The 23,851-nt window shown below is 50.1% G+C and overlaps 1 protein-coding gene across 2 annotated transcripts in view; it reads left to right on the forward strand.

Moving 5' to 3' along the window:
* Nucleotides 1-23,851, forward strand: part of MYLK (myosin light chain kinase) — a 190,026-nt gene that overhangs the window by 132,987 nt on the left and 33,188 nt on the right. For both annotated transcript variants that reach the window (XM_047790591.1, XM_047790599.1), the window contains exons 18-21: nt 6,482-6,532; nt 7,552-7,679; nt 10,104-10,257; nt 16,252-16,554. In XM_047790591.1, coding sequence (XP_047646547.1) covers nt 6,482-6,532; nt 7,552-7,679; nt 10,104-10,257; nt 16,252-16,554 — 636 coding nt within the window. The remainder of the gene's footprint in view (nt 1-6,481; nt 6,533-7,551; nt 7,680-10,103; nt 10,258-16,251; nt 16,555-23,851) is intronic.

The following is a 23,851-nucleotide window of genomic DNA, read 5'->3' on the forward strand; positions in this document are numbered from 1 at the left end:
TTTGATCTGGTTGGTGACAAAGCAAGGGGATTTCTCCTTTTCCTGGGAAGCTGCACAAGGATTCAAGCCAACAGGCTTTATTTCTGAGCATCTGAGCCCAGGGATGGGATGGAACCTTGTTGGGAATTCTTCTGTTAACAGAGAGCCTTGGGGGTTCCACTCATGCCCTGAAGAGATGTTGTCAAGCCTGTTCATGTACTGTGCTAGGACTGGGGATACAGAAGGCGAATGGGGTGGGCCCTGCTCCTGTCCACAGGGAACTTGCTGGGTATATGGGCGCTAGGGGCAGGTTTCTGTAATTGCGATGACTGCTGAGATTGAACTGCCTCGGAGGAGGGGCATGGATCCCAGCCTGGCAACAGTGATGTGTGAGCCGAGATGTATCCAAGAACGTGCAAGAGTCAGCAAAGACAAAAGCCTGGCATTGCAGAAATGGAAAGGCCTCTGGTATAGAGCACAGAGCAGTGGCCCCCAGAAGGTGGCACGGGGACCAGCGGCATCAGCACCCAGCAAGGCCAGGAATCGGTATTCCTAGCAAGTCTCCCAGGTGATCGTCATGCGTGCTAGGTTTTGAGAACTACTGATACTGGGCATTGAGGCATGGGTGAGGATGAACAGTTAGAAAGAAGACTGCAGATGAAAACTGGAGACAGATCTCAAAGGCCCTTGTCTGATGCGTTGGGCTTGATCCTAAGAGGCAGTGAGCAGCCACTGGAGAGGTCAAAACAGTGCAGGGGCATCAGATTTGCATTGGAGAAACCACTTTGACCACAGAGTGATAGATGTATTAGGGTGGGGACAGGGGACCAGAGGTCCAGGAGGAGGTGCAGGTAGGATGAGAATGGTGACAGTGGGGATATGGGAAGTGACAAGCCAAAGAGCTTTCTTGGTTGCTGAATTGAAAGACTGGTTATGGGCAGGAAAGGGGACTTGGGAGAAATGGGACAGGCAGCAGTGTGGGGAGAAGATCCTGGATTTGGTTTTGGGTGTTGTTGGGCTTAGAGCGTGTGCCACAGGAGATGGTGGTTGGGGGGTGGGATGTATAGGTGGGCTCAGGAGAGAAGTCTGGGCTCCAGAGAAAACAAGGGCCACAGAAGGGATAAAAAGAGGGACTCAGAGCAGTTTGGAAAGTTTGAGAGTTTGGAGAGCCGTGCTGTACCAGGAGAGGGACATACATGGTGGCAAGGCAAGGGAGGACCCTCTGCCCTGCTTGCCTGACTGGAAGCTGTCATGGGATTTGTGAAGATGCTTGGATTTTATTTTCCTTCTGTGATATTCCTCTCAGACAATGGCTACTGCAAGACGTTTAGGGTGGTGGAGAAGCGGGTGAGGGACAAAGGGCTGACAGCAGTAATAAGATGATAAGAAGGTGCATCAGGGGAAGGAAAAGTAGTTCATGATCCAAGAAGTGCTGAGAGTCTGGGCATCTGGACTGAGCGGCTAGAATGTTCCCTCTACCAAGGACCTGAGTTGGGGAAGGAGCTGCAGGTGCAGTGGGAGCGACGTGTGGTGTCGGTGTAAAGCGGGCCTGGCCAACAGTGCAGGGACTAAACAGGTGCAGGAAAGGTACTGCGTACTGAGTCCTGAGTCCTGGGGAAGGAGAGTGGGGGCAGGGCAGGCATAGAGCATGCACTTTATGCTGTACCTTCCCCGCGACGCAGCTTCATTCATGACAACAACAAATTTTATTTATTCTTTCCACATTTTGCAATGAGGAAATGGAAGCTCTGAGAGGTTAAATAACGTACTTCAAGTCAGACAGCTGAGGGAACATCTGAAGCCAAGTCCAGTGCCAGAGCCTCTGCCCACTGCATGCCTGCAAAGGGACAGAGACGGATTTTAGGGACCTGGATCTGAGGGTGGGATAGGGTGTCAGCTGGAGTGAAGAGGCAGCAGGAAGAAAGCAGCCATATGCTGGGCAGCAGGGGGCTCCTCAGGCCTTGTTTCTAACTGGACCACGTGTAGTCTGATGGCCCCAGAAAGTCACCTGACTTTTATTTTCCTTCCCCTGGAGGGCGCTGTCCATCATGAGATGGAAACAGTGTGAAGTGACCCCTTGTGCTTGGTTGGGGTGAGAGCCCAGTGAGTAAAAGGATGAAAGGATCATGGGTTAGAAACTCAACTTCCTGAGTCCAGCTGGCTACAAGAAACCAGGTTTTAGCATCTGGTGACTCTGCTTTCTAATCCATTCATTACATTCTCCTAAACCCAGAACATAATGAATGCATTTCAGCAGATGGCTCTATAAAATCCACATAGAATAGGATATAGAACATTGTTAATGTTTAAAATTGTTGTTATTGATAGGAACCAAACCAGTTTGCTTGGTTTTTTTGTCTTTTTTTTTTTTTTTTTTTTCTTCCTAGGGCCGCACCCACAGCACATGGAGGTTCCCAGGCTAGGGGTTGAATTGGAGCTGCAGCTGCCGGCCTATACCACAGCCACAGCCACGCCAGATCCAAGCCTCATCTGCGACCTACACCACAGCTCATGGTAATGCTGGATCCTTAACCCACTGAGTGAGGCCAGGGATCGAACCTGCATCCTCATGGATACTAGTCAGATTCGTTTCCACTGAGCCACAATGGGAACTCCCAAACCAGTTTCAAATGCTAACCAATTCAAGCAGGAGATGCTTCAAATTTATATAACAAACATAAAACTTTGGGCCTCAGTCTTATTTGACTGTAACTCAGAAAGATAATAGTTTAGCCTCAACTTCTGGCCACATTGGACCCCCAAGAATAGTACAGGCTGGACGTTGTGTCATCTGCTTTCATTCTGTGCCCTTGCCCATTAGCTCCTGGCCCAGCACTCTGGGGGCTGGTGCCCTCCTTCCTGGCTCCCAGAGCCCACCCACAGCTGCAGTGGTTCCCTGGGGCTGCCCTAACGAAGTACCACACACCAGGTGGCCTCAACACCAGAAGCGTATGGTCTCACAGTTCTGGAGGCTGGAAGTCCAAGGTCTGGCAGGTCTGGTTGCTCGGGAGGTCTCTCCCCTTGGCTTACAGGTGGCGGCCTTCTTGCTGTGTCCTCATGTGGCCTTCCCTCTGTGTGTGCACCCCTGGTGTCTCTCCGTGTGCCCAAACTTCCTTTTTTTTTTTTTTGTCTTTTTGCCTTTTCTAGGGCCACACCTGCGGCACATGGAGGTTCCCACGCTAGGGGTCTAATCAGAGCTGTAGCCACCAGCCTACGCCAGAGCCACAGCCAAGTGGGATCCGAGCCTCGTCTGTGACCTACACCACAGCTCACTGCTACGCCGGATCCTTAACCTACTGAGCAAGGCCAGGGATTGAACTCGAAATCTCATGGTTCTTAGATTTGTTAACCACTGAGCCACAACAGGAACTCCTAAACTTCCTCTTCTTATAGGGACACCAGTTGGTTTGGATTAGGGCCACCCTAAAGCCTCCTTTTAATATAATCACCCCTTTAAAGTCCCTGTCTCCAAATACAGTCACATTTGGAGGTCCCGGGAGTTGGGGCACCAACCTATGAATGGGGGGGGCACCACTCAGCCCGTAAGAACAGCCCTCCATACCACTCCTCTGAATAGACGCTTCCCTTCTCCCAAGAGGTCAGATCCTGGCTCTGGTAGGAGCAATTTTCCCTCCCCTGGAGGGCGCTCTCTTCCAGCTGTGCCCTCTCCCTTCCCAGCTGCCCTGGATCCAGAGGGGTAGGGGCTCCATGGCTCAGCCAGGCAGGAGGGTTCCCTAGCCCAGCCAGTACCCACTCCCGCAGGATCTCGCTTTCCAGGGCTCTTCCCCACTGGCGTCTCTGGACCCTCCCTCTCCATCTAGTCCTTACTTTCTGCTTTTACCCCTGTCCTCTCCTCTCTGACCTTGGAAGAAAGCTTAGCTTGACATTTCCTCTCCTGTCACCCTGCTTCTCCGTGTCCCTTTCACCTCCGGAATTCTTGACTCCCTACCTGTTTCCTTGAGAATCTCCTCGAGAGCAACTTCTGAGCCCACCTGCCCTGTCCGATTCCACCCATCACCCGATGCTGCTCCTGTCTTCCCAGGGCCCATCCTCCAACACCCTGGGCTTCAGCGACAGTCCTTCCAAGGCCCCTGCCCTTCCTCCCAGCTCTAGGATCAGACCCTGTCACTTTTTCATCCTTCATTGTATTCTTTTCCCAGAAGCTGACCCATCCTCCAGTTTCCGTTACAATTACATGTTTGATCCTAAAGTCTTTCACTTTCAGCTTCCAGCAACTAGCTCTAGAATTCTGATCCTGGGTTTCTAGCCTTACAGGTTAAACTTTGTCATCTACCACATTCTCTTGGACCAAGTCAAACGCCTCATCTTTCATTCCAAAATTCGGTATTCCATCAATACCATTTTTCTCATTTATCCAAGCAAGAAATCCCCTGAGGAATCTTTGTACTTCCCTCTTGTTTAGCCCCTCAATTCTTTTAACAGTTCTCCCATCTCTTATTTGTATTTTCTTTTCCGCTGCCTTTACCCATGCCAGATCTCCACCAGTTTCTTCTAAGAGTGTGGCAATAGCCTCCTAAGTGGCTGTTCTTGGTCCCCCAGAACTGGAAGCCCCTCCAGGGGGTCCTCCAGCCCAGCTGGACTGCTGTTTGTGTCCAGACTCCCTGTTTCCTCGGGACACAGATCTAACTCCCAAACTCAACATGCTAGGCCAGCACCGTCCCGTACAACTCTCTATGGTCACGGCAGCATTCTATGTCTGTACAACATGGAAGCCACGACGCATGCATGGGTATGAGCACTTAAACATTGATTTCTGAATTTCTAAACAAGGAGAAAAATTTCTGGGTATATTTTTGTCATTGATTTTTAGCTTAATTCCACTTGTCAGGAAAAAAAATTTGTGTGGATTGAAACCTTTGAAATTTATTCCTTTAGCTTCATGGATAACATCATCTTTTTTGCTTTATTGAGGTATAATATATAAAAAATTGCACACATTTAATGTAATGCCTTGATGAGTTTGGACATGGACATACATCCATGATACCACCATCACAACGGGGTACTAAACAGTGTCCTTCACCTCCGAATATTTCCTGGGTTCCTATACCTGTGTGCATTTAAGTTTAAGAAGATTTAACATGAGATCTGTCCTCGTAACATAATTTAAAGTCCACGATACCATATAGTTAACACTGGGTACCTTATGATACAGAAGATCTCTAGTATTTATTCATCTTGTATAACAGAAACTTTGTGTCCATTAGAAGACAATTTCCCATGTCTCCCTTCCCCCAACCCCTGGCAAATACCATCTGATTCTCTGCTCTTATGGGAAACCGTAGCTGTTTGATATAGTGTGGATAGGGAGGATGTCATTGCTTAAATTTTTCATTTTTCATGTTACGGTAAAAGTTAGGTACAGTAAAATCCCCCCATTCTAGTGCACCATTCTATGAGTCATGACAGTGCATAGTCATGTAAGCTAGGGTTCTGTCACCTTGAATCTTGTCCTTGTGCCCCTTAGTAGATAATACTCCTCCCCACCCACCTTTTCTCTGTCCCTATAGTTTAGTCTTTTCTAAAATATCCTATAAATAGATGTATATAGTGCATAGACTTAGCCTCTGAGTCTGGCTTCTCTTAGCAGAAGAGAAAAATGAATCATTGAGATTTATTCATATATACATCAGAAGTTCGGTCCTTTTATTTATAAGTGGTGTTTCGTTGTATGAATGACCACAGTTCATGTGTTCTCCAGCTGAGGGACATTTGCATAACTTCTAGCTTGGGGCAATTACAAGTAAACCCACTACAAACCTTCACATACAGCTGCTTGTGTGCATGTAGATTTTCATTGCACTTGGAGAAATAGGTTAGATAACTTGAACAGAGACCCAAAAGAAATATGAAAATAAGCCATGAAGATGGCTAAAGATATTTTTGCATACTCACCCTATTGGTTTTTAGACAAACAAATAGGTTTGTGCTGCAAAATGGGTCTGTGTGAGTCATTTTTCTTATAAGTTATTTGGAGAACATGAGGGTGAGAATGGAGGAGACCGCTGGTTGGCTCCTTCATTTGATCATTCATTCATTGATCCATTCAACAAACATCAGAAAATGAAAGCCACCCATCCTCAGTCTGTGACCCAAAGGAAGCCTGAGACCCTTGGATCCACAGCAAAGGCTAAATTTAGTTGGTTTATCTGACATAATTTCCCTTCTGAGTTTCCTGAAAGTCAGGGTAAAAGAATAGCTAGTGAGTCTGGGGTTATCGTCACTGAAATGGACAAAGGAGGCTTAAGCCTTTTTGAGAGTTTTTATCTCAATGGAGGCTCCAGCTTCCCCTGAGAAGGGATATTCATTCGCTGGTGAGGTTGTCCACGCAAGACTGCAAGATCTCCAGAAAGACACATTCAGGAGAGGGTTCTCTCTGGATGAGGGGCCCATGGGCAAGGCTGCATCCTACTAGGACTTAGGAGCTTTGTGAGAAAACTGAACGGACAGGTAATATAACCTGTGAACTTCGTCGTTTCAGGTGATGCCACTGTGAAAAAGAAACCTGCCCCCAAGACACCTCCGAAGGCAGGTAATGGTCACAGCAGCACTGGGGGCAAGGGAGCCACTGCCATGAGGAGCTGTTCCTTTGCTATGCTAGAGACCACTGGGATGTGGGCCCTGGAGAGCGTCCCCCACCCCTACCCCCGCCTTGATTCCAGCGCTGCATCACTCAGGCTGCATTTTCTCCGAGAGCCTCCGCACACCTTGGTCCTCCACCTTCTTCCACTATTTGTCTTTTCTGACAGCATCACACCGCAATGGTGACTTTCCCCTCCCTTCTGCAAAATTCTGCTTAACCCTCTGTCCTCATTCTGCCCCTTATGGAGAGGATCTACTTTGTGCTCTTTGAATGCTCTGCTCCGTATGTCCCGATCCCGGGGAGCTTTGTCTGTTTTCCATGGAAAGTCATTTGAAGATGGGAACCATAGTGAGCCTGTCCGTCAGGGTGACCTGAAGGTGAGAAGGCAAGGTGCTGCTTAATTAATAAAGGAGTTAGGAGCTCCCATTGTGGCTCAGCAGTAACGAACCTGACTAGTATCCATGAGGACACAGGTTCGATCCCTGGCCTCGCTCAGTCGGTTAAGGATCTGGCATTGCTTGAGCTGTGGGTCACAGACGTGGCTTGGATCCCAGGTTGCTCTGGCTGTGGTGTAGGTCGGTGGCTGCAGCTCCAATTTGACCCTAGCCTGGGAACCTCCATGTGCTGCAGGTGTGGCCCTAAAAAGCAAAAAATAAAATAAAAATAAAGGAGTTAAGACGTAGATTCAAAAAATTAGGCACAAATTCCAGAGCAACCAACAAATGGAGGGTTAGGTCATGTAAATTGTGGAGGCCACTTCTGAAGGAATCGGAATCAAGAGACTAACACGCATAGCTGGTGCATCTGCTCAGATGTTTTGGAGCAGTGGCCGCTGGCCTCAGTCTTACCCCAAAAGTTCTGAAAGGCCAGAGAGGAGCAGCAGACCAACGTGGATGGGCACGTCAGATGAGATCAGAATATCTGAGGCTCCCTCCCCGTCAGAGCTCACTCTCTCACTTCTCCCCCAGCCATGCCCCCTCAGATCATCCAGTTTCCCGAGGACCAAAAGGTGCGAGCGGGAGAGTCTGTGGAGCTGTTTGGTAAAGTGGCCGGTACCCAGCCCATCACCTGTACCTGGATGAAGTTCCGAAAGCAGGTCAGTAACAGAGGGGAGGGGCCCAAAAACAACCCGTACAAGTTCCGGAGCCACGCTGGGCGGAAAGGCATGGGAAATGCTGTGACAGAGGTGGCATCCTAGGGGTTCATTGCAGGCGCCTTAGAAACAGGTGACACCCACCTGCGGCCACCCACCAAATCTGAGTTCTAAGTATCCTTTCCTCCGGCAAGAACACCTGCCTTATACTTTGTGCAACCAAGGAACGTATGACAGGAAAAATAGAAACAACCCTTGGCCCCCACCTGATTTTGATCCATCTAGAAATTCTCCTCAGAGTCAGGAAAAATGGAACCAGGGACCTTAAGTGACCTCTCAGAGTCTGGAGCCTTCTGTGATTCCATGCCAGCTCACTGAACCCTATCTGTGGTAACCGCTTAAATTCACCACATGCTGGAGAGATAAAAGTGAAGCCAAGGATATGAGTTGATAAATTGTCCATTAAACAGCCTTTTGGCTCGCTGACCCAGAAATCCAACTACCCTTTATAACAACAGCCCTACGGGGAAATGTTAGAATTTCCAAACAGCCAGTTTTTAGAGCCTGTTCCTTGCCATTCCTCCAATCCCACTTTGGTAGCATGTGCCCATGGGCCTGATCAGCAGAGGCCCCGGGACATTGAGCTGGCACTGCCTCGGGAACTGCGTAGAAGGTGTGAGGATTTCTTCTGTGGCCTCTGTTGCTGTATTTCCAACCCATTCAAATTGTCCTAAGGCCCAGAGACGTCCTAAGGCTAGTACAGGGAAGGAGAGAGGTCTTGGCCTCACAAGATAAAGAGAGCCAGCCTTTTCCCACGCCTGCTTGGGTCCTGTCTGGGCTAGTGGTGTCTGAAGGAAGATGGAATCTCAACCCTTTTCTTGCTTTTTAGGGCCATACCTGCAACATGTGGAAGTTCCCAGGCTAGGGGTCGAATCAGAGCTACAGCTGCCGGCCTACACCACAGCCACGGCCACGCAGGATCCGAGCCACATCTGCAACCTACACCACAGCTCACAGCAACACCAGATCCTTAGCCCACTGAGCGAGGCCAGGAATCGAACCTGCATCCTCACGGATACTGGTCAGATTCGTTTCCCCTGAGCCAACAACAGGAACTCTGAAATCTCAACCCTTTTCACAGACATTTAGCCAAGTCTCAGCTCCATCCAACAGAGCTTTCTGCAGTGAAAGTTTCTGTTTCTGTTATCCAGTATGGTAAATCACTAACCGTATGTGGCCATTGAGCATGTGACATGTGACTAGCACAAGTGAGGAAGTGAGTTTTAAATTTCAGTTAATTAAAAACTGTGCTAACAGCTTTCTTGAAATATAATTCAAACACCATAAAATTTACCCTTTTAGAATATGCATATAGTCACAAGGTTGTACAGCCATAACAGTTTTCTAATTCCAGAACATTTTTATCACCTCAAAAAACAAACCCCGGACTCATTTGCAGTCATTTCTCCCCCTCCCCCAGACCCTGGCAACCTCTAACCTACTATCTGTCTCTATGAGGTTGCCTAATCTGGGTATTTCATGTAAATGGAATCATATAGGAGTTCCCATTGTGGCTCAGTAGGTTTAGAAACTGACTAGGATCCACAAGGATGGGGGTTCAATCCCTAGCCTCGCTCAGTGGGTTAAGGATCCAGTGTTATCATGAGCTGTGGTGTAGGTCAAAGATGTGGCTCAGATCTGGCATTGCTGTGGCTGTGGCCAAGGCCAGAAGTTATGGCTCCAATTCAACCCCTAGCCTGAGAACTTCCATATGACATTAAGTGCAGCCCTAAAAAGCAAAAAAAAAAAAACAAAAAACAAAAAAAGGGATCATATAATATGTGTTCTTTTGCATCTGGGCTTTTTTACTTAGCATAATGCTTTCAGGGATCACCCCTGTTGTAACATGAACCAATACTTGATTCCTCTTATGGCCGTGTAATATTCCATGGTTTGGATCTACCACATTTCCTGTATCTTTTCATCCATCAGTGGACATCTGGGATGTGGACTCAATTAACTACACTTTGAAAAGCCACATGTGGCTGGTGGCTATGGTATCAGGCAGCAGAGAAGAGGCCAGAACCCACCGGGTGGGCTTGGTGACTTTGATCAAACGTGTTCTCTCACCACCCATCCCATTCCAGACCTCACTTCCGGTGGGGAGCGGCAAGCGATAGCTCATCCCCTGACCCCCAGCCCCTGCTCAGCACCCTGCCTGCCTGCCTGCCTCCATCTGGACCCCATTGGGGCACCTTGATGCTGCATGCAGGACAGGAGGGCTCTTAGGGGGAGGCCCTCCAGCCTCGACCAGCCCCACCACACAGCTCGTGCTGCTGCATCCCTTAGGGGGTGCAGAGTGTGGGTCGGGGCCCCCTTTCTTTCCTGGCTCAAGTCTCCAGCACCTGCCCCACTCTCTGCCCCCAGATCCAGGAGAGTGAGCACATCAAGGTGGAGAACAGTGAGAACGGCAGCAAGCTCACCATCCGGGCCGCGCGCCAGGAGCACTGTGGCTGCTACACTCTGCTGGTGGAGAACAAGCTGGGCAGCAGGCAGGCCCAGGTCAACCTCACTGTTGTGGGTGAGTGGGGGGACAGGGCACAGGGCAGGTGGGATGCTGGACCTGGGGCCTTATCTCACGGGGCCACTCCTCCAGCTTGAGTTCCCTCCGCTCTCCCACCCCCTGCTCTCACACCGCTGCTGCCCTTCATGCTTGTCAAGAAGGGCTTCGCAGGCCTTGCACACACAGCGCCTCCCTCTCCAGCCTTTGGAGACCCTGAGCTCTAGGACTCCAGCTCTCCAGCCAGCGCTCGTGATCCCACTCCCCCAGGTCCACACCTGCCCTCCACCTCCGGTCCCCTTGCAAACCCTCACCTTGAATCCATGCTGCCTTTCAACTTTACTGCCACCGTGCCTGAGTTTGGGGCACAGCAGGAGAATGGCATCAACCCACAGACTCAGTGCTCAGCAGAGGCGTCAGCGTCACAGCCTTTGCTCAAGACCCACCCCCGCCTCCACCCTGCAGGCCTTGGCCTCTCACCTCTCTGAGCAGCAGGAGGAATCAGGCTCGGACCTGCTCCACTTGGGGGCAAAACCCCAAAGGCGTCTCTTTCTCCATCGTTGTGCTAACTCCACCCTCCAGGCTCTACGTACGGCCCACCTTTCCCCTGGGCTCTGGGACCCCAGGCTCTCGAGGGCTCCAACCCCCATACTCATTCACTTCCACTTCTCCACTTCCCCAGGGCTCTCCTGTCTTGGCCAAGCACACAGGCAGGTATAACTCCTGCAGTATCTCCTCTTGCTCTGGCTGCCCTCGCATCTCTCTCTCCTGCTCTCAACACAGCCAAACCCTCTAAAAGGGTCAGTCTCGGCTCTGAGTCTGCTTCTTTGCCTCCCTGGCAACAATCTCCAGCTGCCTGTAGCCTCGGGCCCAGGCCCCATTACTTACTGGGACTGCCCTTCTGAGGTCACCGTGCCCTCCTAATCCCAAATCCACTCCCTTTTTCTTATCTCCTACATCCCAGTACTGAGCTCAGAGCCTGTCACCAGCCCGATTGTCAAATTTGCCTGTTCCTCTCCATCTCACTCAGTCACTATGTTTCTCATGTCTTGGGCAACTCTCTCCTGAAATCTCAAACTAGCTTTCTGCCTGGCCATCTGCTGTCCGCCCTGCTCAGTCCATTGTCCCCCTACGTGGCAGGCATTCAGGACAGCGAAGGGGCGGTGGATGGAAAGCTGGGCCTTGTGCACCTTGTGAGCCTTCGTAGGTGGTGTACACAAAAGCCTTTCCCCCAGGTCAGGAGTTCATTCTGTCTCTGGGAAGGCCAGTGGACCAGGTGCTCAGGGAACAGGCTTCTCACCTACAAAAGACAGGCATCTCACTCTCTCTTTGGTGACTTGGGATTCTTATTTTAATCCTTTCCCCTGAGGAGTCGGGAACATTTTGGGGGGTGGGGGGTTGGTGCTAGTGACCCAGCTTGTTACACTTTGCCTGTACCCAAAGTATCGATGTGGCCCCATGCCCCCACCTGCCTGTGGGTATCGGTTTCCAGTTTTCCCTGGCATTCTCTCTCATCAGCCCCCCGCTCCCCCAACCCCCCCGCGCGCATGGGGAAATCAGGAGTCAATTCCTTGGAGCTGCTTTTCTGTGTCCAGTGCCCCCTGCCCCCACTGGGGCCCCTCTGCAGGATGCCACCCTCTCTCCCTCCTCCACCACCACCACCACCACTACACAGGCCGCACTTGTAGCCTTTTATGGTTTAGTTTCTCATTCTCCTCGGCCAGTGCTGACAGGGCCATTGGCGTGGCTGCCCGCCAGCTGGCAGGAGCAGCATGTTAAATGCCGTCCTGGGAGGGGAATGGAATGGAGGGGCAGGGCTTTCTGTCTGCCTCCCCCTCGGAGAGCTAAGAATAGAACTGCTCAATAAAATGAGGACTCGCATTGATGGACACGGCAAAGCCGCATTCATTCAGAACCCGGGGATTTAGAATCAGTCCAAAGTCAAGCTGGATTAAGCCCAGATTTACCTGCATGTCTCTAGGGACATCTGTCTACTGTCTTATCGGGGTTGATGAAGTAGATGTAACATGGAAAGGGAGTGAGACAGGAATCGTGTGGCCTACTCTGGACAGTTTCGAGCATCCATTTCTAAGCCAGCTATTAAATATGGCTGGTTTAACCCACCTTCCACTAATTAGCAGTCAACTTCTCTTCTTGGATGTTCTTTAAAGGATCCCGTTCTCTTCAGATAGTCTGTGACTCCTTTTTTTAAAATAAGGATAAAAACCAACCTTCCCCTCAGTTAGTTTCAGTGAGTGATGTGTAGCTATTTTGAAGGCTTGTTATTATTATATTTGCCAAGGCGGTGCAGGGATCTGTGATGCTCGGGGCCTCTGCCCACCCCCGCGGCTCCGGCCTCAGCCTGGAAGGAGAGAAGCTGGACCTAGGTGGATTCCTTCCTGCCACTAGTCCAGCACAAGAAAAACAGGCTGCTTTGCATATCTTTAAAGGAGAAAAACAAAGCAGAGAGAATCCCAGATACCCAGAAATCCCCCAATACTATCTAAGCTTGAAACTTGCATGTTTTTTTTTTTTTTTTGTCTTTTGGCCTTTTCTAGGGCCACTCCCACAGCATATGGAGGTTCCCAGGCTAGGGGTCCAAGCGGAGCTGTAGCCGCCAGCCTATACCAGAGCCACAGCAATGCGGGATCCGAGCCACGTCTGTGACCTATACCACAGCTTACGGCAATGCTGGATCCTTAACCCACTGAGCAAGGCCGGGGATCGAACCCGCAACCTCATGGTTGCTAGTTGGATTCGTTAACCACTGAGCCACGATGGGAACTCCGGAACTTGCGTGATTTTTAAGGGCAGGAGATTTCCTTTTGAAACACTTGGCTTGGGCTTAAGCAAGATGTATTCTTGATCTTGTTTGGCCCAATAGCTTGGAAAATCACGGGCTCTTGGAGTGAGTGTCTGGAGTCTTTTTCAAATGCCCTTTTGGCTCTCCTCTGGCCAGGTGGGTATTTTTGGTGAGCAAAATGCCTTAGCCTGCAAGGCCTGGGATTACCCAGGTAGACAGCCTGGGGACCCCTGCAGCTCTGCCAGTCTCTAAAAGCTGCACGCGGCTGCTGTGGTGCCAGTAAAGGTGCCAGTCCAGGCAAGGTTGGGCTCAGCCACAAACCATCCTCAAAGTTCACAGGCATGTGGAGATGGTTACTCCAGAGAAGCATTAGAGGCGAGAGCCTCTGTTTTCCCAGGAGTGAGAGCGTTTTCTAAAAGAGAAAATCCTGGCGCTGGTGACACAGGAGGCCCTTCCCTTAGACTCAGTGTTTCCCACTCTGCTAGTCAGGTCTCCAGGGAGCCATGGGAGAATTCCAAGGAAACGTGGAGCTCAGGGCCCCAGACACCGAGCCCTCCTGGCCTCTGCCAGGCCATGCCCAGGCCTCCCTCCCAACCCCAGTGCGTCTGTGTCTTTGGCATGGAGGGGAGGCTCTGTTCTCTCCTGAGGGTTTTTGTCCCCAGCTTGTGCAGCCTTTGCTTATGGCTCCTTAGGTTAGAAAGAACAGAAAACATCAGACCCAGCCTATGGCTCCAAGGGTGGGCGGTGGGGGTGGGGGCTTCCAATCCCCCCTGACTTCAGACTTAACATCTGTTCTGAACTCCTTAATTTGGCAGCAAATTCCTTGAAAGCATTGAAGTTTCACTTAGAATTAAAGTCATCATGGCACAGCAGTAATGAATCCAACTAGTCTCCATGAGGACTTGGGTTCCACCCCTGGCCTTGCTCAGTGGGTAAAGGATCCAGTGTTGCTGTGAGCTCTGGTGTAGGTCGCAGACACCCTCGGATACCACACTGCTGTGGCTGTGGCGTAGGCCGGCAGCTGTAGCTCTGATTTGCCCCCTAGCCTGGGAACCTCCATATGCTGCAGGTGTGGCCCTAAAAAGACAAAAAAAAAAAAAAAAAGCCTCTCTCCCAAGTTTTGCATCTTCTTCAGGGCTGCGGGCATGTATGTTCCATGTCAGTCCTTCTCTCTCTTTCAGCCTAGAGACATCTGGAACAAGGAAGGGGATTAACAGTACTTCTTCTGAAATGCCCATTTCTCAAAGTTTTCTTTTCTTGACCAAAGCAGGAGGGGAGAGTATCCGTCAGAGGCATGCACCTGTATTCGTTGTCTCAAACTACAGGACCCTACACATGTCCAATCAGACGTTTTCCAGGCGTTTCCTTGGAGGCAGGCCGGGAGTCTGTCTTTCATCTTTCTTTAGGCCTTTTTACTTCCTTAGCTGGGTCTTGAGAGGACTTGAGCCACTTGCCTGTAAGAGCGTTTAGAGTAACAAACATCTTAGCCAACACTAAAAGTATTTCTAAAAAGACCAATATATCTTTCAGAACAAACAGTTTTTCTAAGAGAACATATGGAACAATCAGTGAAAGTGGTTCCATCACGGGAGGCCTCCAGAGTGACTGCCGCCGTTGGGGAGTGGCTGTCGTAACTCCAGAGTCATTCCTGGACGAGTCAGCCCAGGCTTGGGTTGCAGGGGATGGATGGCTTCCGGGCAGTGCATTCTTGGCTGGAATGCAGAAGCAGCAGGGCTGGGGAGCTGGGAGAATGAAGATGTGTGTGTGTGTGTGTAAATGTGTGTATATATATGTATGTGTTTATTTAGGTGTACGCGGACACACAGACACACACATACAGAGGCAGGATGTTTTTTTTCTTCTCCATATGCTCAGGTCATATGCAAATGTGCAGGAATTTTCTTTGGCTTTTCTGCCTTGCTGAGGAGAGGAGAGGTCAAGTTCTTTGCCTGGGCTTGTTTATTTGATGCTTGCAAAACCCTGAAGAGGTAGATCTATGTTAGCCCCATTTTCCAAATGGAAAAGACAAACAAACGAGTCTTAGAAGTGAAGGAATTCACTGGAATTCACATTGCTTATAAATTCACAGAGCAGAAAGGCAGAAGTTTTAATTGCTCATTTGGGGAGCCCTATACCTCAAACTGCCTTAGGGGAGATGAAGGATTACTGAATGCTGGTATCTGTAACTAAACCAACCACCTGCAGAGGTTAAATCTGAAAAATAGGGGAATTTTATTCAGATGAACAACTGATAAAACCAGCACAACTCAGGAACCTCATTAGTGAGGTCCTGGCTACCGTGATCTGCCTTGAACTTGGCAGTGTTCCTGGTTCTTAGCATTACAGGTCTGAGCGGGAAGGTGGCCAGACAAAGGGGACACTTCTAGTCTATGTCCTCAGTTCATTTTCCAGCCTTTAGTCAGGGATGGGTTGGGACTTGCTACTCTGGTTTGCTTTTAAAATTCTCTATCTCATTTTTATACCAGTTGTGAAAGAGGATGAAAGAGGTAGGGTAGGAGTAACTGCTTATATATTATAAAATTAGAATAATTGCAATAATGATGACAGTAAAGGCTGCTCACACCAGCCACTTTTCGAAGAACTTCTCACAAGTACCTCGTGATCCACTGCTGTTATCATCCCATTTCACAGCCCAGGAAACTGAGGCACAGGAGGTTAGGAAGTAGTGAATGGGAAGAGAACCCTATTCAAACCCAACATGTGACTTCAGAGCTCTCTGTGCTGTACTGGCTCTCAGTGGAGCAAGTGTTTCTCAGGTCCCAGAGAAAGTGGAGACTGGCCTCTGGTTAATGTCCCAGGTCACTGGCCTCTGCCCTGAAGGGGACACACACATGCACACATTGAACTCTCCCTCAAAACGTATTTTGGATGGGAAGCCGTCCACGCCTCCTAGGCAGCTTCCTAGATTTGTTCACTCTGAGAAATATGTTTATGATTTGGGCAAAGCACAGGAAATCATGACGTGCAGACTAGAAACTAGCCAAAAAGGAGATTTTTCTGAGCAAATTGGTGTTTATGGGGTTTGCCATATAGGCAGGTAGGTGCATAGGTGTGACCGTGTGGATGAGAGAAAGAGAGCCAGGACCTGGGACCGTTCTCCAGGCTTCTCCCACACAACAGAGCTAATTCAAAAACCTCCTCTCTCTATAGCCCTGCAGAGCTGAGTGATGCTATGCTTTTCTCTCCCCCAGACAAGCCGGACCCCCCTGCAGGCACGCCTTGTGCCTCTGACATCCGCAGCTCCTCGCTGACCCTGTCCTGGTATGGCTCCTCCTACGATGGGGGCAGCGCCGTACAGTCCTACAGCGTCGAGATCTGGGACTCAGTGGACAAGACGTGGAAGGAACTAGCCACATGCCGCAGCACCTCTTTTAACGTCCAGGACCTGCTGCCTGACCGGGAGTATAAATTCCGTGTGTGTGCAATCAACATCTATGGAACCAGTGAGCCGAGCCAGGAGTCTGAACTCACAGTGGTGGGAGAGAAACCTGAGGGTAGGCGGCCTCCCCTTCATCACTGGCACGAGAGAAATGTGCATGACTGACCTCGTGTGTCAGAAGCCTGTATGGGAGGGATACAGGGGAACTGACAAGGCATCGCTGGTGATGGCAGAGTCTTTGGCACTCTTGATTTCCAAGGTTGTGAGGCAGATCCACTTTTAAGAGAGGTACACATACGATCTTTCTGAAAACCCTGAACCAGCAATTTTGGCACACTGCCACCAGGGGGCGATGGTGTGTTAATCAGGAGCACAGTCCTGGAAGGCGGCTCAGGCGGACCTATAGTTTTGACATCCCTCCCCCTGCTTCCCTCTTGCACTCATATTTGAGGGTCTACTAACTATCAGGTTCCTGGGTCATGAAGACCCATCAGACAGGGAGGTTTGGGAGTTCCCGCCATGGCGTAGTTGGTTAAGGATCCGACTGCAGCAGCTCGGGTTGCTTTGGAGGTTTGGGTTCAATCCCTGGCCTGCCCACCATGGTGGGTTAAAGGATCCAGTGTAGCCACAGCTGTGGCGTAGGTCAAAGCTGGGGCTCAGATTCAATCCCTGGTCTCTGGGAACTTCCATCGAAAAAACAACAACAGTGAGCTTAAAACCTAATGAGGACAGCTAGGTAGTCAGATAATTGTAATGAGATAGGCTGCATCCTACAAGTTCAAGAGCCATTTAGAGGTCGATTATTATTATTCATGGTGGCTAACATACATTAAGCTCTTGCTCTGTGCTAACTGTACCTTAAGCACTTTACATGCTTTATTTCACACATCTAACTCAATGAAGTAGAGAGTGTGATGACCCCCATTCTACAGATAGAGGAAATGAGGTCCAGAGGCGGGAAGCTACTTGCCCAGGGTCACAGAGCTTGGAAATGGTGAGTTGACCTCAGAGCTGTCTGGCCCCAAGCCTGAGCTCCTTTGGTTAAACTGATGGAGGAGGTCAAGCTGCCTCCTGGTGCCTTGAGCTTAGATAGCAGGGCGTCCCAGAGACGTTGGAGGTTCTGGCTTCAGTCCTGTTGAGTTGAGGTTTCGGGATATCCAAGGGGAGGTGCCTTCAGGCTGTTGGATGGTTGCATCTAGAGCTCAGGAGAAGGTTTAAGCCTGAGCTGCAGATTTGGAGGTCTTGACTATTTAATTGGTAATTGAAGCCTTGGGCATGGATGAGGTCACAGGGAGGGTGGCAGAAAAGAGGCAACATAGTAGAGAAATGAAGTGGTGTCTTTGTCCTGGAGTCCTGCACGACCAGAAGAAAGGACTGAGAGGGAAGAGAACCAAGGGGAGGCTGGAGCCAAGTTGCAGAGACTCGAAGCAGTGAGCAGCAAGGAGGAAAAAGATGAGACCTTAGGAGGATCTTTGGATTTAGCCCTTTGATATGCAGTCATCTTTGAGAGCAAAGTCTGTGGTGTTTCCACCAGGTGGACAGCGGTTGCCTTGGGGCTAAGGCATAAACGCAAGAAAGAGAGGCCAGGGGTCTGGAATGTTGCTTCAAGAAGTTTCCTGTGAAGGGAAGAAAAAGCATGCTGTGAATTTAAGATGGAGGAAAGGCTGGGGGCCGGAAGGAAGGTGGGAGGACATGGAGGGAAAAGCCCTAGGAGAGGAGAGAGCTGGAAGGCGTGAGGCAGAGAGAAGACCAAAGGGCCAGGAGCTGGACAGGGGGCAGATCCTGCCATCACTGTGTAGCCAGAGGCATCGTGAGGGTGGCAACTGTCACTACAGTTTGATAGCCCTCTTTAGTTTTAAAATTTAGGTATAAAATAGATACTAAATTTTACTTTTTTTATTATTTTTATTTGTTTTTGTGCCTTTTCTAGGGCCACTCCCATGGCATATGGAGGTTCCCAGGATAGGGGTCTAATCTGGGGTCTCAACCCCAGATCCGAGCCACGTCTGCAACCTACACCACAGCCCACAGCAACGCCGGATCCTTAACCCACTGAGTGAGGTCAGGGATCAAACCCGCAACCTCATGGTTCCTAGTCGGATTTGTTAACCACTGAGCCACGACAGGAACTCCCACTAAATTTTACTTTAAATGAGGGCTCCAGAAAAAATGTTTGAAGGATGCCCATGGAAAACACAGTAAACTTACAGTTGTGCCTGAGCAGCCCTGTCTTGGGGTCTTTGCCCAGTGAGTCTAGAGATCCCCACAGAGCTGGGCTCCTTGAGAGCTATAGCGCACCGTGGGGGCATGGGTGGTGGATCCAGGCCTCTTTACAGCTTTTACGGGGCTCCTGGTCATTAGCTAGTCACAAAAGTCTACTGGGAGAAACAGGGTGACAAAACCGCCATCGGCTGCCCTTTGACCACCCCTCCTTTGACATGAGCAGAGTTGGGAGCAGGTGGGTTAGTGTGGGGGTGCCAGGACAGGCAGCCAAGTTCCAGTCTGCAAGTTTTTAGCATGTTACTTTGTCTAAGCTGATGACTCCCCATCCCTTGGAAAAGTGACAGAAAAGGGATAACATGGCAGTGAGATGTGCATTAGCTGGAAAGGAAAGTTTCCAGGTCCTTATGACACACTCCAGAATAAACTGTAGGGTCCCTGATGAGCCCTGCCCAGAGGAGCAGAGGCCACAGAGCCAAGCGTGTGGCTGTTGGGAGGCCAGGCCAGCAGCTCCCAGGGCTGTGGGGACAGTCTCTGGGAAGGAGGGGCTGGGACCACTTGATTTCAGGCAGGTGGCCTCTCTCTTCTTCCCCGAGGCCCGCTGAACCCCGCTGGGGTCCTCAGATTCTCCCCCTAGGGCTCAGCCTGACTGGGAGCCAGCAAAGGGACAGGTTGAAATCACCAGCAATCCAGGGGAGGGGTCCAGGCCAGCCACCCACAGCTTCCAGGCTGGAAGCTGCTCCACCTCCAGGTGCAGCTGGATTATCCTGGGGTAGGGGGTGGGGGGAACAGCACAAAACATCCTCTGAGGGGCAGAGGGCGGAGAGGAGGATGGGAAGATGGGGAGGGGGCAAGGGGAGTGAGGGTTCCAAGCCAAGCTCTCTGTGGGCTGCTCAGATGCCTGCTTGTTCTAGCTTCAATCAGGGTTCCCTCTCCACTTTAAAAGTGCAGTGGCTCCAGGAAAAGTGGAGAGTGTGTGTGTGTGTGTGTGTGTGTGTGTGTGTGTGTGTAGAAGGATGGGATGAGTGGTTATGAGGTCATTCTCTGAGGCCACTGGGCTATGGTGGTCTTCAAAAAGACAGTGCCACGTAACTCTCCGCTCTCTAAGCCCCGCTACTGTTTCCTTCCCCACCACTGCCACCACCCCTCCTGCCTCGCCTCAGCAGCTTTAGTTTTGGGCATCATCCTTCCATTCCTTCCCAGCCCTCGCTCTGCATCCACTCACTCAGTGTGTCCCTGCTCCTGAGTTCCAGGAGCTGAGGATAAGCTGGAGGACACAGCACAGCCTGGAGGTTCCCTGCCCAGCTCCAGTGGCCTCCTTATGCCAGAGCCACCCCTCAGACTAGGACCCCTAACCTGCAGCCTCCCTCCTCATCTTCCCAAACCTGAGTAAAGGAACTCCCCCCCCCCACTCCCTAACCTACACACACACACACACACACACACACACACAATCCCTCTCTCATCCCAGCCTAGTCTGAATCTTCTCCCCTACTCTACTCAGCTCTAATTCTTAAAACCCTCCTTGCCCCTAATCCTCATTCGTTCTAGTCCATATAGTTGCTACCCGACAGCTGTAATAGAGGCTTCTTGCAGAGAATTAGGGCTTCCTGGGACCCCAAGGGTAGTTAGAGATGCAGAGCCCCTAGGGACAGCGGGGCCGGAGATCTGCAGCTCACTCTACTGCTGCCGCAGCTGAGCCCTCCGTTCCGCCTTCCCTGGAACGGGCGCGCCCTCTAGTGTTCACTGAGTGTGCTGCACCCTCCGCCGAGCAAAGGGACCGCTCTGTGAGGGGTCCGGCGCTCAGCTGGTCTTCTCCCAAACACCACACCAGAGGGATGGGACGCATCTGTCTGAAGAAATATCTCAGGACCATCTTCCAAATAGTCTTCCACTTTGCTCTTGGATCTCACAGCTCTTCCTAAGTAGCTTTTTTTTTCTTTTCTTTTCTTTTTTTTTTTTAAGTTCCCTTGTAGTCCCTCCTACAGTTTAGCTCCTTCCTCATCGGAAAAATGGATGCTAAGTTGCCACCTCTCTCATTACTACCCCTTTATGCTCAGAGGGCTTGGGTACTTGAATTGTGGTTTTTCCCCCACTCCTCTGGGGCACCTCCTCTCCTGGCCATGTCCCCTCTGAATAGAGTGGAGGCAGGATGAGAAAGGAAAGGAGGAAGGGAACTGTCCCAGCCTGGAGCCTTCCATGCAGAGGGAAGGTTGCTGTGTGGTGGTGAGCCAGAAAGAGGGGCATGGATTCCCTGAGGTCAAGCTGAGTCCCCACTGCCATGGTACCAGGAAAGCACTCTGGAACTTGGCTGCTAAGGAGAGAGAGTAGTGTTTGAGATGAAGCCAGGAAGGCTGGTATTTCTAACTGGTGTCAAAGTGAGGGGGAGAGGGCAGTTCTAGAACTTCATGCCCTTCAGGGCCACCTGGAAGATGCCTCCAGGGAACAGGTCATTGGAAAGCTCCCACTGGGCTCCCAGCACTGCTGCTCCTCTCTCACTAGGAGAGGACAGACCGTTCCTCCTAGAGATGCCACACCGAGAAAACCTGCCTCTCTGTCCTCTCTCGTCCTGCTGCTCATTTCACCCCAGGATGTGTGGCATGGTAACAAAAAGGTCAAGACAGGTCAAACCACTGCCTCAGCCGGGGCACCAAGGGTCAGAATGATGGAGTCTCCCTGACAGTAAATACAATTATTATCCTAAGTATTTTGTCCAGTGACTGGCATTTCTAGGTGCTCAGTTAACGATTGTTGAATTGACTCGAATCTCTTGCTTTCCTTAAAGCCCTGTTTGGAATGCTACTGTTGAACGAACCTAAACATCTCTTGAACCTATTTATTGTTCTTATGGTAGCTCTTGAGATGTGCTTTCCCTATGCCTGAAGCCTTCTTCCTGTGTGAGGTGTAATGCTAAATTAGACCTCCCAAGTTATAGTATTCATTGGTTGGTGAAAGTTTGTAACCCTCATCTCACCCTTGGCTATTGTGGGTTTTTTTTAAATCACGTCTGCTTTAGACTTCTTTCCCAACCAGAGGGACCTGGCCTTCTCTGTCTTCACATGGCAGCTCTGCCCTTCAGTGGCCCATACCTCCTCAGCTCCATTAAGGCTCTCAGAGTGCCAACAGCCAGAGGTCCAGGATCACATGACCCCAGGCTCTACCAAGGGCAGTGTAATAGTACCTGTTTGCAGCCAGGGCACATATGCCCTGTGACAGCATTCTGTTGATTAGAGCAGTTGGTTGGGGAACTAGGCTCCCCTGTTTGGTTCTAACTAGATACCCTAGGGCTTATCACTGTAAAATGATTCAATTCTCCATTGCTACCTTCCAGGTGTGTTGCTCTCAGGTATATTCTATATCATCTATGAATTTGACAGTGTCACTCTCAACTCTCATATGTATAATTGGAAGACTTGATCAGCTAAACTCACATCCTGGCAATCTGTGAACTCCGCCACTAATCTGAGAGTCCTTGCCGATTTTACCCTTTTGTATTTTTCTAAGGCATTTTCCTTTCCTTTCTGTGATAAATATTTCTCCCAATCCCACTTGCATTTAGTTTTTTTGGTTTTTTGGGTTGTTTTTGCTTTTGTTTTTGTTTTTTGTTTTTTGTTTTTTTGTCTTGTTACCTTTTCTAGGGCCGCTTCCCATGGCATATGGAGGTTCCCAGGCTAGGGGTCCAATCAGAGCTGTAGCTACCAGCCTACACCAAAGCCACAGCAACATGGGCTCCGAGCCGCATCTGCGAGCTACACCACATCTGCAATCCGGCAATGCCAGATCCTTAACCCACTAAGCAAGGCCAGGGATCAAACCTGCAACCTCATGGTTCCTAGTCGGATTCGTTAACCACTGTGCCACGACAGGAACTCCTGCATTTAGTTTTTTTGTTTTGTTTGGTTTTGTTTTTAATTAAACATTGTCAACAGTGTTTTAAGAACTCTAAACAAATCAGAGCCTCTCTTGCCCCTGGTCACACACTTATAAACTCTCTTAAAACTCTTTTCCAGCAAGGAGTACTTATCTTGTATGGGAATTCTACTCCTTTTCTCAGGTTGTCTGCTTAGGTTTCAGTAATTTGTTCTGCCCTCAGCCTAACAGAGAAGCTCTCTGTCTATGGTTCCAAGCTGGACCTAGTCCCTAGCCCACACCTTCATCGCCTCAGCCTGCTCCCACACAACCAACTGCCCCACTGGGCAGTGTCTCACCAGCACCTCTGCTCTTGTTTTCCTTCCATGTGCCGTCTCCCTCCTTTCCTTAGTCTTGCTCTGCTGGGAGCTTCAGCAAATTATACCCTTTCCCCCAATCTTATTCACTCACACACAGACACACACACACAACACACTCACTCTAGAAATCCTCAGTCTCCCTCTCTGACTTCCTCAGGTCCTTCTTCCTCTTGAGGAAGCCTCCCTTAGCTCCATCTATCAGCCCAGGACACAGCCCACATCATGGCTGAGCAGCACCAAGCTCGTCACAAAGCACAGGCTCCAGAGCTCCAAGGCCCCTTGAAATCACCCAGAAATACAACCCCTTCCTTTTACAGATGAGGAAACTGAGGCCCAGGAAGGGAAAGGCACTTGGCCAAGGTCCAGAAGCCACAGCGGCCCTATAGGGACAAATTATGTCAAAGCAAAGGAAAGCCTGGACTTCTGAAGTGGGTGTGTTGCTCTAGACACTGGCCTGGGGCCCCCTCATGCCCCCCATCCGCTCCCGACACATCTGTGTGAACAGCCAGCGTGGGCTGCTGCATCCCTCCTTGCCATCCCATAAACGCCTGCTGGCTTCCTGGGTGACGTCACCCACCTCCTCGCTGTGTTCCATCATTTCCTTTAAGACACAACTCAAGGACTCCTTCGTCCTAGAATAATTGCTCTGACTTTATAATTGCCCCCTTTTGTGTTGCCTTCCCCTATCGTCTGTTGGGTGATACTGTGCTATCAAGTGCTTGATTATATAACACTTGTAACGGATATTTCAAGTATATGTGTTTCGCCTCTCCGACTAAATTATGAACTCCAAGAAAGGAGAAGAGGTCATGCCATCTGTTTTGTTTCGGATACCCACAATCACTGGCAAGACACTTGGTACATGGCCGGAATTCCAGAATAAGTTCTCAGTCAATGGATAAATGGGTTTTGACACTAGTAGCAGCTATAAGTTGCTGACTTTTGAGTGGGAGCAGAAAGGGA

This window comes from Phacochoerus africanus, chromosome 1, assembly GCF_016906955.1.
Source record: "Phacochoerus africanus isolate WHEZ1 chromosome 1, ROS_Pafr_v1, whole genome shotgun sequence".
In the NCBI taxonomy this organism is placed as follows: domain Eukaryota; kingdom Metazoa; phylum Chordata; class Mammalia; order Artiodactyla; family Suidae; genus Phacochoerus; species Phacochoerus africanus.